At 37.5% G+C, this 18,663-nt stretch overlaps 1 protein-coding gene across 4 annotated transcripts in view; it reads left to right on the forward strand.

Annotated features, from left to right (window-relative positions):
* The window catches only part of MBNL1 (muscleblind-like splicing regulator 1), a 222,235-nt gene that overhangs the window by 160,185 nt on the left and 43,387 nt on the right, over nucleotides 1-18,663 (forward strand). For all 4 annotated transcript variants that reach the window (XM_011958971.1, XM_011958972.1, XM_011958973.1 and 1 more), the window contains one exon: nucleotides 10,410-10,580. In XM_011958971.1, coding sequence (XP_011814361.1) covers nucleotides 10,410-10,580 — 171 coding nt within the window. The remainder of the gene's footprint in view (nucleotides 1-10,409; nucleotides 10,581-18,663) is intronic.

Consider the following 18,663-nt stretch of genomic DNA (forward strand, 5'->3'; position numbering starts at 1 on the left):
CAAAACACACAGATGATCAAGTGGGATACATTTGGTACAAATACATATCCCTACGGTAATGATTAGGAGCACCTACTTTGTAGTTAAACTGCCTGGTTTCAGTCACTTGTTTTGTCTGTACTTCAGTGTTTAGAAAAATTGAAATGTTACAAACAACTCTTCCCAGTAATATTGAGAGAGGATTAAGGGAATTAACATTGGTAAAGTTTTGAAAACAGTACCTGGAATATAGGAAGCACTATGTAAGTTTTATTATTCCTGTGTTATAATAAAAATATACCTTTTGGTTTTTAGTCAGTACTTCATGGAGAGAAAGAGAGATTTAAAGATGGAGAAGTTTTGCTTTGTAAATGTACTAGGAACTAGTCTTAAACTAGATTGTTTAAGCAGTCTATAAAGAACTGCTTAAACAAGTCTTTCAAGAGATTGTTAGAAGAAAAATTGGATGCATTTGACTTGAGATGTTTACTTCCATTTTATCCTCAGGAAAGCTCTGGAAATTTAATAGAGACAGTCATAGTGTAAATCCACCTAGTAATGGTACAATGATAAACTGGATAATATTTATAACACATTTTGTGTTTCTCCACTGAAAGGCATGCTTTACACATAGAGTGCTAAAATTTATTATGTAAATGTTAGGGCTTTTAATTATTAGCCAAGATTGAAAAGTGTCTGATTTGGATGTCATAAAACTTCAGAAGTGTTTCAGCTACAAACAGTTTAGAAATCTGGTTGTTGCTGTACTGAAAAAAGTAATGAAGCAATTTAAAAATAATAGAAACATAGTGATCTGGCATTTCCAGTTTCATGATGCTATAAAAAAGCAGCCAGCAAATGTTGGACTGTTTAATGATGCTGGCACCTACCAAATGTCACTGGGCTTTCACAAGGTCATAGAGACTCAGGTTTGGCTCAGGGACGGTGGTCAGATCTGTCTTTGGAGCCTATGAAGACTATGGAATAGTGGCAGACAATAGGTGCAGTTAAGCCCTGCATGGCATTAACCTCAGCAGTTTTCTAAGATTTTCTGGGATAGAGGAGGCCATAGGTATGAGAAAAAAGTGAGACTTACTTCTTACAGCATCCCATCACAAGCCACTCTAAATAGAAGAGCCTTATAGGCACACTCTGAGGAGATTAAGATTTCTTCAGATGACTATCAGCTAAAATTGTGTGCTGATATAACTGCAACAGCAACAGTTGTATGTGTATCTGATTTCTCACAGGCAAAAGCTGCTGAAGAAAAAAAGTGATATTTTTTGTCACAAGAATATGTGTGTGATTTGTTGCCTTTTTCACTTTCTCAACCCTCTCAGTGGTAGCTACTTTGACTCTCATGCATTACATAACAGTCCCTAAAGGAGTAGCGTTTCAGTTATGCCATTTTCAAGATGATTAATGGGAATTGTGCAATTAAAGCTCTTAGGTTCTCTGGGGGGGAAAAAAAAGTCATAGTATCCCGGTATTTGAGTGGGGGTGTGTTGGTATTGCGTCAATAGTGAGGATATTTTGGGATATTGTAAATGTCGCTATTGGTTTCAATATCCAAGAATCTTCATCATTCAACTTAGGAATGTTCTACAAAATAGTGCCTAGAACAGCTATTGAATACTCAAGAGGGCTGTTTAAGTAGCTAGAAAGTCTAACCTAAAATCTCATTTGAGATTAGATTATGCCTTGATGAGAAATGTTTAATGCCTATTAAAAAGAATTTATTACATTATTTTATATTCTTTCAGGTCATGGTAAAGTTACAAATTTGAACTCAGTAGGTTGTGTGTGTATGTGTATGTGTGTATTTTTCTTTCTTTTATTGGCAATCTCAACAATTGTTAAGCCACTGTGTGTGTGTGTGTGTGTGAACTTTTTACAGGACCAGGAAAGGGAAAAAATCTAAATTTGCTTTATATTGTGTTTCATTTGAAAACATGTTTTATATCTGTGGTAAAGTAATTGAAAGAAATTGGGACTATTTCAATGGAAATATGTTCATATTTTTTTTTAGTTTGTTTAACCGGTACGAAAAAAATCTCCCCGCTCTTGGGGTTGAATTGAGCTCCATACATTTGCTATTATGCTGACTGGATGAATAAATAGCAATTTACATCTAGAAAGTTAAGCTTTAAATATTGATTAGGATTGCTATATCGACTTTAATTCAGAAGACTAGAGATTGCTTGCCTAGTAAAATAAGAGAATTACTTCATTTTTTCACCTTCTGTGGGGATGCTAGGCATTTGTTGCTGGTGTTAAACTGAAAGACCAACGAGGAAATCAAAACAGTAGAAGTTGTGTTTGGTTTAAAGAATAGTTTCTTGCCTTTAAAAATGGTGAAACTATGAAATAAGTATAAGGGTGCTATGATATTAAACACAGATAATTATGTAATAAAAACTCCTATTGACTTATATAGGTTAAAGAGTCATGAATATTTGAGAATTTAAAAATTAATAGAAAAATTAGAGTTACTCCAATAGCAAAGACATGGAATCAACCCAAATGCCTATCAATGATAGACTGGATAGAGAAAATGTGATATACATACACCATTGAATACTATGCAGCCATAAAAAAGGAACACAGTTACATCCTTTGCAGGGACATGGATGAAGTTGGAAGGCATTTTCCTCGGCAAACTAATGTAGGAACGGAAAAACACCGCATGTTCCCATTTATAAGTGGGAGCTGAACAATGAGAACACATGGACACAAGGGGAACAACATACACTGGAGCTTGTTAGGGAAGGCGAGGCGAGAGATTGAGGGGGATTAGGACAGCAGTAGGAAAAATAGTGCATGCTGAGGTTAATAATTAGGTGATGGATTAATAGGTGCAGCAAACCACTCACTGTGGCGCATGTTTAGCTATGTAACAAACCTTCACATCCTGCACACGTACCCCGGAACTTAAAATAAAACAAAAAACAATAGTGTTAATATGAAAATATATTTCCTCCATAGTTCAACATATGAGTTAAACATAGTAGATATATAGTATTTACTTTTTTTTTTTTGAGACGGAGTCTCGCTCTGTCGCCCAGGCTGGAGTGCTGTGGTGCAGTCTCTACTCACTGCAAGCTCTGCCTCCCGGGTTCACGCCATTCTCCTGCCTCAGCCTCCTGAGTAGCTGGGACTGCAGGTGCCCACCACCACGCCCAGCTAATTTTTTGATATTTTTTAGCAGAGACGGGGTTTCACTGTGTTAGCCAGGATGGTCTCGATCTCTTGACCTCGTGATCCGCCCACCTCGGCCTCCCAAAGTGCTGGGATTACAGGCGTGAGCCACTGGGCCCGGCCTATAGTGTTTACTTATTAAAAGAATATATAATATGTGTATTTACTCTACGGTTTAATATACTACTTGTAAAACAAATAACAGCATCAAAACAGTGAAGTCTCCCTAAAGACTTTTCTCAGAAAAAAATGAATGTAATGTATCTGTTATAACTACTCTAAAAATTTTAGGTTTTATTTTATAGTGCTCTAAAAGTTCTTAAGAGTTTATTCAAATAAAACATGAAATATAAATTATGTCATATATCCTACGTTTTTGAATTTGTAACACAAGCAAAATCTGTTTGTAGTACGTATACTGCTGTTAGAAATAGGTGCATAATTGGAGTGAGTGTATAAGTGTGTATTTATGCATAATTATACACTGTTATATTTGGTATTTTATTATGATAAATATTGGTATAATTGGTTATGATAAAATCTGGTATACCAGATACTAGTATAACTGGTATTTTGTTACCATATCCCAGGCAAATGAATACAGCCGCTCACTAAAGTCCATTAGGTATAAAGTGGCAGCTGGCTCTCAACAATGGATGATGCTGTCCTCCCTCCTCCCCACCAAGACATTTATCAATATCTGGAGACGTTTTGGTTTATCAGAACTGAGGGGTGGGGTAATTTAACATAGATTTAGTGGTTGTGAGTTAAGGATGCTGCTAAACATAGTAGGATGTACAGGACAGCTCCCACAACAAAAATATATCTAGCCCAAAATATCAGTAGTGCTGAGGTTGAGAAATTGTGAACATCTTTTTAGGATGTATGTGCTCCTGTAAGCTAACCCAAGTCTTTTATGGAAACAAGTGAGTTATCAGGAAATATACATTTAAGAGCAACAATATACTTTGTGTTAGATGCAGTTATTTTCAGTACTTGCAAAAGCCAGTAAACTGTGATTCTTAGAATCAAACTCATATCTACCAAAGTGAAAGCAAAACCCTGAAGTATATATGTGTGCATGCACATTTGTATGTATGTGAAATAAAATTTTCTCTTAAAATCATTCACCTTATAGGCTGCCATAAATTTTCTAACATTAGATACTTATAATTTTTAAATATTTTATATACGTGTGTGTGTGTGTGTGTGTGTGTTTATTCACCCAAGCATTAGAATTGATAACCATGGCAGAGCCATAAAAAACATTTTTTGCAAGTGTGAAATAATATGGCTTGACTGCCAATGTTATTATTTTTGGCAAAAATTTTCTGAGATAGCTGGAAAAAAAATGGTAAGAATTTTCAATAACTAACTATCAAACTTGTTAGCCAGAGTTTCTGGGCAATATCTGAGCAGTGAATACCCAGAAAGTACTTCAAAAACATTTGCATATATCAGCTATCCCAAAAATAAATCTTGGTTTTAACAGTTGAAATAAATGATTATAGCTTGAACAGTCTTACCAGAAAACCATAATGAAAATTGGGAAAGACTTATGAATATAAGCTAGTAGCCCTGTACTTTTCCCATTGCTCCTTTATTTCCAGAGTCTACTTAAATAGAACTTGATAATTGTAATCCTGCCACATAGTTACCATTTGGCTGCTTAATAACATGTGTCTTTAGACTCTGACTCCACAAATCATAATATTCCTTTTAAGTAGAAGAAGTATAATTAAAAATGGAAAATTAGTTTTCATTTAGGATTTCGATATTTTTTGCTTTATTAAGTCCAACCAACTTCTATTTGTTTTGTTTTCAATTAGCTAGTTCGTAAATGCATTACACATAGCTAAGAAATAGCTTCTCATATTTCTAACTTACCACCTCTAGTTTCATTCAGTTTTATTCTTACTTTGACTGACTACCTAGCTTCCATTATATTTTATAATTTATATCTTACTATATATATCACATATGCAGTTTATATACTCTATTTGTACATATGTAACGTAAAAGTATGCTTGATTAAACTGTAATGCTTATAAATGAACCATACATTTATTTGGAGGATTAAACACTTAATCTAAATGTAGATTTTCCTTTATTATAGCCACAAAAATATTTATAGCAGTTTGAAAGACTAATGAGACAATTCTTAAATTCACAATTGAACAACTTACAACTTCGGAAATTACTTGATGAATTTATTTATTCAATGACGGTTATTGGTCTCGTACAGGTTTTTAAGACTACAAGAGGCAAATTTTGCCTTTTTTGGACAGATTACTTTAAATTGAAAAGTGGAGAAAAAAATATTACAAAAAGTGAACTTGGTGTAGACCAATATTTTAATTACTTTCCTTCTTTCCGTTAAAATATATACTGCGTGTATTGCTATGATGTCTTTGGAGTCTTTGTTGGGTTAATTCTATTTTAAAAGCCCCCTTGAATGGAGCCTAAGGGATCTATTAGGCTGGGGCAAAAGTTTTGCCATTAATGGCAAAAACCACAATTACTTTTCCCCAACCTAATACTATGTAGGCTCTATAGAGTGTTCTGCTAGTCAGCTGGACAGCTCTCCAAAAGTAAGAGTTCAGTGTAATCAACAAAAGCAAGGCACAGAAATATAACATTGTAAAAAATGTGTTAGAATGACACTTTTTCTTGGTGGATGTGGCAAATACACGATGATGATTAAGAGCCAAGCTTTTATTACATTATTGGTGATTGATATGCATTGTCACTGGGTTTTGCTACCTGTATTATTTTTAGAGCTTTTAATAGATACACTGCTAAATTGAGCAACTGCTGCTTGTTATTAGCTTGAGAACTTAAGAAAAGAGAGGAAAGTAACTAATATTTATTGACCGCCTATTATGCCAGGCGCCATTTGTGAGGATGGCCTGTTACTTATTAATCTTCATACATCACCAATGAGATGTTATTGTTACTATTATATAGAAAAGATGTGACCACTCAGAGAATTTCACTAACTTCCACAAGGTCACACAGCAAATAAGTAACATAGCTACAATTTGAACAAAGCTATATTTGATAAAATTACACAGTTATCTCAATAGTTGGAGCTACCTGTACCTATCAAAACTGAAGACAAAGATCTTTTATATTTATATTTCGCATTAACCTAGCAGCCCAATTTAATGTATCTTGAAGTGAAATCTCTAAATGATTTAGAGTAGTAGCTCCAATATAAAAGTCTGTATATGTGAATTTTAGATACTGATGAATTTCTGTTTTTAGACTTTTAAAATATATTGTCATTGTATAGATTTTAGGATGCCAGAAATACTGAATGTCTATACAAATCTCTTTTTGTCCCTGGTGAAACTTACAAACCTCCTTCTGTTTCCTTTTCTTCTTTTATTGTGGCTAGCTTTAGCATGTATTATTTGAACGACTGACCTCTTAATAAAAGCATCATTAGGTCAGTACAACTCAGAACCGAGATTTGGTATCATACTTAGTTTTTTTCTATTATCTCCATTGTCTCTAGAATAGAGTTAGAATACAGTTCATCTTGAGGCATTTAGTAAGAAATGAACATTCATTTATTCTGTGAATGTTTATTGAGGTGTGATGCTACTGAGGGCTGAGATGGATGAAGCTGGCAACATACCAACGTAGTATTTACCTTAACTCTCAAAGGAAGGTATGTTCCTGGTGCTTTTAGGTAATTATAATGGAGAATGTTTATTCTAACTTATTTTTGACCTTTTTATCTGTCAAACTATCATCATTCAGCAGAAGAGTCAGCATTAAACATGTTTTAAACTTCCTAAGAAGCCGAGTTTATCTAGTATCATTTGCAGACATTATTCTGTTATTTTTTCCACACATGTCAAATGAAAATTTATCTGGCTTTGCACAATTGTATTTTGTAGTGTTTTCTGCTATATCAGAATCACCTGAAATGCTTGTTAAAATGTTAATTTCTGGGCCCTCAAACCTATGGTCACAGCCCTCTGTGGGAGAGTCTTGGTAGTCTATATACTTTTTCACCAAATATCAGTTGATTCTTAGGAACACAGCTTTTTGAAAGTGAGAGGCTCAAAACAATCAAATCAAGGTGGGCAGAGAAAGTTACCATAGATAAGAAATGTAGGAGAACAGCATTTTTCCTGAGTAGATGTCATATATTCAGAATGAAAATCAAAAGTCTGAGCTCCTTGTAAAATTTTTGAGATGCACTGATGCAGAATGTATACCAAACACATGTCTCTCCATTATTTCAGTCCAGGCTATGTTCATTGGCAGGATGGTCTGGGTGGTGTGTATTCAAGGAAGGTGCTGGAATGAAGTGCTTAGGAAGACCAGAGTTGGTGTTGGAAGGTCAGGTTCATGGCTCAGGGCTATCTGTGTACTATTTACGGAACTATAGAAACTGACGTGAGTGAATTGATGGGAAGTGAATTCTCCTGATGACCATAACCCCACTTATCTGCATTTAAAGAAATCCAGTTTTAGTAAGAAATATGATGCAGAGATATTGAGAACAAGAATTTCTCTTACAGCCAAATTATTCTTTGTACTGAAAAAGCAGGCTTTTTCTAGGAGACTTCAACTAAATATCCCTGAAATTAGACCATATGGCATCCAGGAGTTATTTATTTTTGCCAGTCCTACTCTGTGGTTTATCTTGGGAATCTAAGGTTGTTTTTGGTTGTTTTGTATCAAGATGCTTTTAAGCTGATAATGCGCTCATGATCCCAACATACATCAAGCATGGTGATTTTATATGGAATAAGTTTAATATATATGTTACTTTGTGAGCATACCAATAGCCATAACTAATAGATGTTTAAAAAATCATCTTCATACCAATGTTTTGTTTTTCTTTTGTTTGATACACAATTTAAATTGTGGTGGCAGTGATACACGTTTTCTAGTAATTCTGTACTAGATAGAGAGCCTGAGGCTTACAGCAGTTAGCTTCTTATACAGTTCATGCACTTGATGAGTAAGGGAGGTAGGCCTCTGTCCCAGCTCATGAGACCTGTAAGGTCCGTGCTATCCACTGTCCTCCACTGCCTACTGATTTCAAGTATTACATGAAGCTTGTGTGTAGAGACATTCCTAAAAACCTCATACAAAAGGAGCCAAAACTGATCATTTAAATTAGAATTATAACAGATTTTATCATAAGTATAAGCATCAGAGTCAGTTTTATAGTATAAAGTTAAATTATACTAAATTGGTTTTTTTTTAGAATGTGAATGATGGCTTCAATTGGAATACTATGCAGCCATAAATTTGTGTCCTTTGTAGGGACATGGATGCAGCTGGAAACCATCATTCTCAGCAAACTATCACAAGAACAGAAAACCAAGCGCCACATGTTCTCACTCATAGGTGGGAATTGAACAATGAGATCACTTGGACTTGGGAAGGGGAACATCACACACCGGAGCCTATTATGGGGAGCAGGAAGGAGGGAGGGATGGCATTGGGAGTCATACTGATGTAAATGACGAGTTGATGGGTGCCGACGAGTTGATGGGTGCAACACACCAACATGGCACAAGTATACATATGTAACAAACCTGCACGTTGTGCACATGTACCCTAGAACTTAAAGTATAATAAAAAAAAAAAGAAAACTCTTTTACTGTACTGTTTGTAAACAGTTTTAATTAGATTTATTGCTGAAAGACGTTGTCAAGGTAGTTGATGAGATCTGCTACTATTGATATGATTTGAAAATATATTGAAATAATGTGGGCGGAGTGTCTCACACCATATTGCATATTATAGACTTTAATGAATATTTTTATTAAAAAGAACTATCCAAAAGGAAGTTATATTTATACTTATTATTTTATAGTAACTTTTTTTTTTTTGAGATGGAGTCTCGCTGTGTCACCCAGGCTGGAGTGCAGTGGCGCGATCTCGGCTCACTGCAACCTCTGCCTCCTGGGTTCAAGCGCTTCTCCTGCCTCAGCCTCCTGAGTAGTGGGGACTATAGGCGCATACAACCACTCCTGGCTAATTTTTGTATTTTTACTAGAGACAGGGTTTCACCATGTTGGCCAGGATGGTCTTGATCTCCTGACCTTGTGATCCACCCGCCATGGCTTCCCAAAGTGCTGGGATTACAGGCGTGAGCCACCATGCCCCGACCTATAGTAAGGTTTGGTTTTTTGGGGTATTTCTTCCTTTCTTTCTTTTCTTTCGTTTCTTTCTTTTCTTTCTTTCTCTTTTTTCTCTCTCTTTTTTTTTTTTTTTTTTTGAGATGAGCACTCACTATTTGCCCAGGCTGGTCTCAAACTTGTGGGCTCAAGGGATCTCTTGCCTTAGCCTCCCAAAGTGCTAAGATTACTACTAAACACATGTGATTTCTCTCCATTATTTCAGTCCAGGCTATGTTCATTGGTAGGATGGTCTGGGTGGTATATATTCAAGGAAGGTACTAGAATGAAGTGCTGAGGACAGAGTACAGAGGTAGTGCACCACCATTCCTGGCTTATAGCAACTTAGTTTCTCCATTTTAAAAAAATTTTTAGGGGGTAAATATATCCATTTCTTATTGTTTCATAGATTTTGTGAAACGGAGAAGACTAGATTTATCTTTGAAAAGTTAAAGGCCACATTTTTCACCAATATTTCATTATACTTATTAATCTCTATATAGAGTGGGAACATATGGGAGTTTTCTTCTTTTTAATTGTAAATTCCTAATGCATGGGCTGGTAAAGCCTAGTAGTAATTTTAATTTTGTTTGTTATTAGATACTTGTAAAGGTGTTTTACTGAAGATACAATGTGCCTTGAGTCCTCTAAGTTCTTTTCCTAAGATTTCAGTACAAGTGAAAATAAATTATATAACTTTGATTCTTAAATCATTAAATTTAACCAGGAAGATATTATGAAAGAAGACTGATATTCTTTATTTGATATTCTATGTTTTAGTATTACCCTAGCAGTTGGTAGATTTTTAAACTTGAATCTGGAAATATTATTGCTAATGTTATTAAAATAATGGAAACTCTTTAAGCTTTTAAACTTTTTCAAATGTCTCAACCTCTCATATTGATAATACATTCTGGTGAATTCATTACTTGTTCTAAATGTATGATCAAATGATATGGACAGTGCATTGTGTGAAAAACCCATGATACATTCAAATGGGTGGTTTGCATTATATTTTTTGTCATAATTCGCTGATTTTATTCTTTTTTAAGCTGACATTTGCGGCTTTTGTTTTTATAGGGCCGTTGCTCCAGGGAGAACTGCAAATATCTTCATCCACCCCCACATTTAAAAACGCAGTTGGAGATAAATGGACGCAATAACTTGATTCAGCAGAAGAACATGGCCATGTTGGCCCAGCAAATGCAACTAGCCAATGCCATGATGCCTGGTGCCCCATTACAACCCGTGGTAAGCATGTTTTCAGTCTTCACTCATTAAGTTTGTAATTCAGAGTGTTCAGTTTTAGTACTAAAGTGATTATTGCACCAGATCAATTGAACACAGACAAGAATTCCAGTTGCTTTACCATTTTCTAGCAAAATTAAGTATCAGTCAAATGCTGGAACAATTTATACATTGTGTAGGTACTCATTTCTGGCCAGATGACATGGACATTTACATTATAGCATTTGTTTTCCTCTAAATTTTTCTTCAAAATAAATCCCAAGACTGGCAGGTGTTAAAATGGTCTGTGTTACAGTGGTCATCTAACTCACCAATATAGTCAATATACATTTTCAGCCACCTTTAGAGGTAATAATGATATTTAAAATTGGTATGTATGGTCTTTAATTTTGAGAATAGTTCTCCCTTTCCTTCCTCCTTGAAAAGAATGTGTATAGTTCTTTTTCTTGAAAAGGCACCTTTCTTATTCTTCTGTAATTTAAGTTGAAATTATTTCATAGCTACAAATGCTAAGAAAATTCTGACAGTAGTAAATCAATATCATAGACTTGGAAGTCTCATTAAAGGAGAATTAATCAGGGGAGGCTGAAACTCTGAGGGCTTAAAGAGCTAAAGTTGGAAAACCGGGTGGTCACAGATATTTAATGTTTGCTGAGCAGTATATATGGATGACTCTTGCTTTGAAACACACGTTTCTATTTAACTGTTTGGATTTCTGGAGTGTGTGTGTAATAAATGACTTTAATAATCTCTTCATATTTATTCATCAAAATGTAAAAGATCGTAAGAATTAGTGTTAGGTTGAAAAAGGTGCTTTCACATTAATTGTGATATAGTAATTCTACATTTAAATTTAAATGCATGTTGAAATTTGCAATGATCAGAATATATCTGCTAGTAATTTATGTCACTAGCTTATATGCAGTATTATGGGGTCATGGGAATGTGAAGACCCATGTTTTTCTTGTATGCTAACTGTAGCATGGTGCTAATTTTTTTCCGAGTGCATTCTAAAACCTGAACTCAATGTAATTATTATTCTCTTTTAGAACTTAATGCAACAATTATTCCAAAAGAGTGGGGGATTGCATTTCAAGGTGGGAGGATCTCCACATTACATGGGCAGTGATAGCAGTGATCATTTCTATACAGTTGAAGTGAGAGAATATAAGTAATTATGTGTCTGTTTTAACCTGATCTGTTTTTCCCCCCATTATTGAGGGCTCAGTTAAAAATGAGATAACTTATTTTTTGTGACATCTACTAATTTCACATGCCTGTATTGGGATAGCATGAAGATTTCCACTTGGTTAAAAAAGAAATAGCTATCACCATTCTCTGACAGCATGTACGACAAAAGTCTCATTTGCACTTGGCTCTCACATACAGTTTCAAAGATCTGATAAGTCTTTGGGGTGGCTACCACCTTAGTTGCTCTAAGGCCTATCCTTGATGTGAAGATACTTTGTTCTACTTAAACATTTAAAGCATACTTACCACCAGGCTGTACCCTCTCTGTTGACGGGGAGCACCTTTGAGATCAGCAAGTGTGGTTCTCAGATGGAAGAGGAGAACACTGGCCACCACATTAACTGACCTAGTCCTTGTGTCTGACTCTGAAGGCCATTCTAGGGTGTCGTATGTGCAGTCCTGGGAAAAACTGTAAACAATGTTCATGCTCTTTGAAATACTACTAACAAATGTATTGTTTATGAAATCTCTAAATCACAGATTTCTGAAACTATCAGGATAATCATCATATTTTCTGATGGTTTTATTAGAAAATTCTCTGCTTAGAAAAATTATTTTTATAAGTTGTGAGCACATTCAGGCTTTATGTTAATTTTTCCTCATATGACTAGATTTGAATGTGGAATTACCCTTCTGCTAAAGGTATCCTGAGATCATTGTCTAAAAATACACTTTATTCAGAGATGACTTTGTAATAAGTACAGAAATCATTTTAATTATTCAGTTTTAAGGCATTTGGGACTTTAATGACTGTAGAGAAAACTTTAGTACAGGAAATTTGCCTTCAGAACCCCACCTGAGACTTTTTTATCCTTTTTATAGTCAGCCCTGTTTTGATGAGGGTAATGACATGGAGATTCAGAAATGAATGGAATGGTCATCATCAGCTGCTTACTGGGAGTTTAATGTGGGCCTTACAAATAGGGATTTTAACAGGACTAGAAGAAGCCAGGTGACTAATGTGGAAAAGGGTTGCCACTCAAAGAGAATGGCCACTACTACAGATGAGTGTTTGAAAACATGGCATTAACTTGGATCCAACCCAGGTAGTGGTCATGTCAAAGAAGATAATACTATGAGCACTTCCATACCATCAAGAGTATTCAGAGTATCTGAGCAGTGACAAGACTTTTAGTCAAGTAGGTGACAGCATCTGACTTCTCTAGGGTCAGTCAGTTTAGCTCCCAAACCTTGGAGGAACAGGAAGGAGAGAGGGAGACAGCAAGGCCTAAGCATTACATTTAATATCTTCAGAGCATGACACTGGGCTAACTTGGGGAATGCAGGTATCTGTAGGAAGGTTTCCCATTTTCATAGGCTTTGTGAGCTTTTATTGAAATGTACCAAGCCAAGAATCAGAAACCGGACTTAAAATGTTTGAGACAAATACAATACGTTAGGGGCTTTTACAGTACTTGGCACTTTTTATATATTAAATCCTTACAAACCATCCTTTAAAGTAGTAATGTTACCCTAAATTTAGAGATAGACTGAGAAGTTCAGAAGGGTTAAGAAATTTGCTCAGGTTACACAGCTAGTGAGTAGCAAGGCCAGGATTTTAACCACCCTGTTCTGCTTTTGGCATTCATGATGTGGTAGCACTAATTGGAGACACAACATTAGCCAACTCAGCGTCCTTGGTTGATTCATTAAGATCTCTAACCTAGCTGGATGTGGTGGCTCACACCTGTAATCCCAGCAATATGGGAGGCTGAGGCAGGAGGATCACTTGAGGCCAACAGTTCAAGACCAACCTGGGCAACATAGCAAGACCCCCAACTCTACCAAAGGAAAAAAAGAAGAAGAAATAGCTGGGAGTGGTGGTACATGCTACTCATGCTACTCAGGAAGCTAAGGCAGGAGAATCACTTGAGCCCAGGAGGTTGAGGTTAAGGCTGCAGTGAGTTATGATTGCACCACTGCACTCCAGCGTGGGTGGCAGAATAAGACCCTGTCTCTAAAAAAAAAAAAAAAAAGAGAGAGAGATCTCTGACCATCTTCAACAAATAGTGAACAGTTTGAAATATATTATCTACAAGGTTTTAACAATCTTATAATGTAAACATAATCTCATTTCATAAGATGAGAAAATAAGTAGTAGAAAATGAATGATTTAATCTGTTTCCACACAGATTAATAAATCTAATATTATAAATTATAGAATAATTGACATTCTGCTGTCATTTCTAAACCACTAATAAAATGCAAAATGATCTTTTTTTTAAAATCATATGTTCTTTGATGACAAATGGAAGGTCTATAATGTTTAATTATTGAAATTTTAAAAAATAAAACTTCTGGAATTATCTGAGCAAGGTGGCCAAATAGGAGCAACTCTGCTCTACAGCTCCTAGCAAGATCAATGCAGAAGGCAGGTGATTTCTAAATTTCCAACTGAGGTACCCAGTTCATCTCATTGAGACTGGTTAAACAGTTGGTGAAGCCCACAGAGGCTAAGCAGAAGCACGGTAGGGTGTTGCCCCACCCGAGAAGTGCAAGGGGTCAGGGAATTCCCTTCCCTAGCCAAGGGAAGCCGTGAGGGACCCTGCTGTGAGGGATGGTGCTATCCAGCCCAGATACTACGGTCTTCGCAAACCGCAGACTAGGAGATTCCCTCGGGTGCCTACAACAGGACCCTGGCTTTCAAACACAAAACTGGGTGGCCATTTGGGCAGACACTGAGCTACCTGCAGGAGTTTGTTTGTTTGTTTGTTTTTCATACCCTAGTGCCTCCTGGAACGCCAGCGAGACAGAACTGTTCACTCCCCTGGAAAGAGAGCTGAAGTCAGGGAGCCAAGTGGTCTTGTTCAGCAGATCCCACCCCCATGGAGCCAAACAAGCTTAACATCCTGCTGGCTTGAAATTCTCACTGCTAGCACAGCAGTGTGAAGTCGACCTGGGACTATCAAGCTTGGTAGGGGGAGGGACATCCACCATAATTGAGGCTTTAGTAGGTGGTTTCCCCTCACAGTGTAAACAAAAGCCGCCAGGAAGTTTGAACAGGGGGTAGAAACCACCTCAGCACAGCAAAGCCACTGTAGCCAGACTGCCTCTCTAGAGTCTTTCTCTCTGGGCAGGGCATCTCTGAAAGAAAGGCAGCAGGCCTAGTCATGGGCTTGTAAATAAAACTCCCATCTCTCTGGGACAGAGCACCTGGGGGAAGGGGCAGCTGTGGGCACAGCTTCAGCAGACTTAAACATTTCTGCCTGACAGCTCTGAAGAGAGCAGCAGATCTCCTAGCACAGTGCTTGAACCCTGCTAAGGGACAGACTGCCTCCTCAAGTGGGTCCCTGATCCCTGTGCCTCCTGACTGGGAGACACCTCCTAGCAGGGGTCAAAAGACACTTCGTATAGGAGAGCTCCAGCTGGCATCTGGTGGGTGTCCCTCTGGGATGAAGCTTCCAGAGGAAGGAATAGGCAGCAATCTTTGCTGTTCTGCAACCTCTGCTAGTGCTACTCAGGCAAACAGGGTCTGGAGTGGACCTCCAGCAGACTCCAGTAGACCTGCAGCAGAGGGTACTAACTGTTAGAAGGAAAACTAACAAATGGAAAGCAATAGCATCAACAACAACAAAAAGGACGCCCACGCAAAAAACCCATCCGAAGGTCGCCAACATCAAAGACCAAAGGTAGGTAAATCCACGAAGATGAGGAAAATCCAGCTCAAAAAGGCTGAAGATTCCAAAAAACAGTTTGCCTCTTCTCCTCCAAAGGATCACAACTCCTTGCCAGCAAGGGAACAAAACTGGACAGAAAATGAGTTTCATGAATTGACAGAAGTAGGCTTCAGAAGGTGTGTAATAACAAACTCCCCTGAGCTAAAGGGGCATGTTTTAACCCAATGCAAGGAAGTTAAGAACCTTGATAAAAGATTACAGGAACTGCTAACTAGAATAACCACTTTAGAGAAGAGCATAAATGAGCTGATGGAGGTGAAAAACATAGCATGAGAACTTCGTGAAGCATACACAAGTATCAGTAGCTGAATCAATCAAGTGGAAGAAAGGATATCAGAGACTGAAGATCAACTTAATGAAATAAAGTGGGAAGACAAGATTAGAGAAAAAAGAATGCAAAAGAATGAACAAAGCCTCCAAGAAACATGGGACTGTGTGAAAAGACCAAACCTACGTTTGATTGGTGTACCTGAAAGTGATGGAGAGAATGGAACCAAGTTGGAAAACACACTTCAGGATACGATCCAGGAGAACTTCCCCAACCTAGCAAGACAGGCTGTTTGGGCAGACACTGAGCTAGCTGTAGGAGATTATTTTCATACCCCAGTGGTGCCCGGAATGCCAACAAGACAGAACCATTCACTCCCCTGGAAAGGTGGCTGAAGCCAGGGAGTCAAGTGGTCTTGCTCAGTGGATCCTACTCCCATGGAGCCCAACAAGCTAAGATCCACTGGCTTCAAATTATGGCTGCCAGCACAGCAGTCTGAAGCCAACTTGGGACTACAGAGCTTGGTGCGGGGAGGGCGTTTGCCACTACTGAGGCTTGAGTACGTGGTTTTCTGTTAACAGTGTAAACAAAGCCACTGAGAAGTTCGAACTGGGTGCAGAAAATTCACATTCAGGAAATACAGAGAACAACACAAATATACTCCTCGAGAAGAGCAACCCCAAGACATATAATCGTCAGATTCACCAAGGTTTAAATGAAGAAAAAAATGTTAAGGGCAGCCAGAGAGAAAGGTCAGGTTACCCACAGAGGGAAGCCCATCAGACTAACAGCAGATTTCTCTTCAGAAATCCTACAAGCCAGAAGAGAGTGGGGGCCAATATTCAACATTCTTAAAGAAAAGAATTTTCAACCCAGAATTTCATACCCAGCCAAACTAAGCTTCATAAGTGAAGGAGAAATAAAATCCTTTACAGACAAGTAAATGCTGAGGGATTTTGTCACCACCAGGCTTGCCTTACAAGAGCTCCTGAAGGAAGCACTGAATATGGAAAGGTAAAACTGGTACCAACCACTAAAAAAAATACCAAAATGTAAACACTATCGACGTATGAAGAAACTGCATCAACTAATGGGCAAAATAACCAGCTAGCATCATAATGACAGGGTCAAATTCACACATGACAATATTAACCTTAAATGTAAACAGGCTAAATGCCTCAATTAAAAGACACAGACTGGCAAACTGGATGAAGAGTCAAGACCCATCAGTGTGCTGTATTCAGGAGACCCACCTTACATACAGATACACAAAGTCTCAAAACAAAAGCATGGAGGAATATTTACTAAGCAAATGGAAAGCAAAAAAAAAAAAAAAAAAAAAAAAAAAAGCAGGGGTTGCAATCCTAGTCTCTGATAACACAGACTTTAAACCAACCAAGATAAAAAAAGACGAAAGAAGAGCAGTACATACTAGTAAAGGGATCAATGCAACAAGAAGCGCTAACTATCCTAAACATATATATGCACCCAGTACAGAAGCACCCAATTCATAAAGCAAGTTCTTACAGACCTACAAAGAGACAGACTCCCACACAATACTAATGGGAGACTAACACCCCACTGTCAATATTAGACAGATCATTGAGGCAGAAAATTAACAAGAATGTTCAGGAATTGAACTCAGCTCTAGACCAAGCAGACTTAGTAGACATCACAGGACTCTCTACCCCAAATCAACAGAGTATACATTCTTCTCAGCATCACAAAGCACTTACTCTAAAGTTGACCACATAATTGGAAGTAAAACACTCCTCAAAAGGTGCAAAAGAACAGAAATCATAAACAGTCTCTCAGACCACAGTGCAATCAAATTAGAACTCAGGATTAAGAAACCCACTCAAAACCATACAACCACATGGAAACTGAACAACCTGCTCCTGAATGACTACTGGGTAAATAATGAAATTAAGGCAGAAATAAATCAGTTCTTTGAAACCAGTGAGAACAAAGACGCAATGTACCAGAATCTCAGACACAGCTAAAGCGGTGTTTACAGGGAAATTTGTAGCACTAAATGCCCACATGAGAAAGCAGGAAAGATATAAAATCAACACCCTAACATCCCAATTAAAAGAATGAGAGAAGCAAGGGCAAACAAATTCAAAAGCTAGCAGAAGGCAAGAAATAACTAAGATCAGAGCAGGGCTGAAGAATAGAGACACAAAAAACCCTTCAAAAAATCAATGAATCCAGGAGCTGGTTTTTTGAAAAGATTCACAAAATAGATGGACCACTAACCAGACTAATGAAGAAGAAAAGAGAAGAATCAAATAGACACAATATAAATGACAAAGGGGATGTCACCACTGATCCCACAGAAATAAAAACTGTCATCAGAGAATACTATAAATATGTCTATGCAAATAAACTAGAAAATCTAGAAGAAATAGATAAATTCCTGGACACATACAACCTCCCAAGACTAAACTAGGAAGAAGTCAAATCCCTGAATAGACCAATAACAAGTGCTGAAATTGAGGCAGTAATTAATAGCCTATCAGCCAAAAAAAGCCCAGGACCAGATGGATTCACAGCCAAATTCTACCAGAGGTATGAAGAGGAGCTGGTACCATTCCTTCTGAAACTATTCCAAACAATAGAAAAAGAGGGACTCCTCCATCACCCATTTCACGAGGCCAGCATCATCCTGGTGTCAAAAGCTGGCAGAGACACCAGAAAAGAAAATTTCAGGCCAATATCCCCGATGAACATTGATGGGAAAATCCTCAATGAAATACCAGCACACTAAATCTAGAGCACATTAAAAAGCTTATCCAGGCCGGGCACGGTGGCTCAAGCCTGTAATCCCAGCACTTTGGGAGGCTGAGACGGGCGGATCACGAGGTCAGGAGATCGAGACCATCCTGGC

Source organism: Colobus angolensis, unplaced genomic scaffold (genome assembly GCF_000951035.1).
Source record: "Colobus angolensis palliatus isolate OR3802 unplaced genomic scaffold, Cang.pa_1.0 Scaffold48, whole genome shotgun sequence".
In the NCBI taxonomy this organism is placed as follows: Eukaryota; Metazoa; Chordata; class Mammalia; order Primates; family Cercopithecidae; genus Colobus; species Colobus angolensis.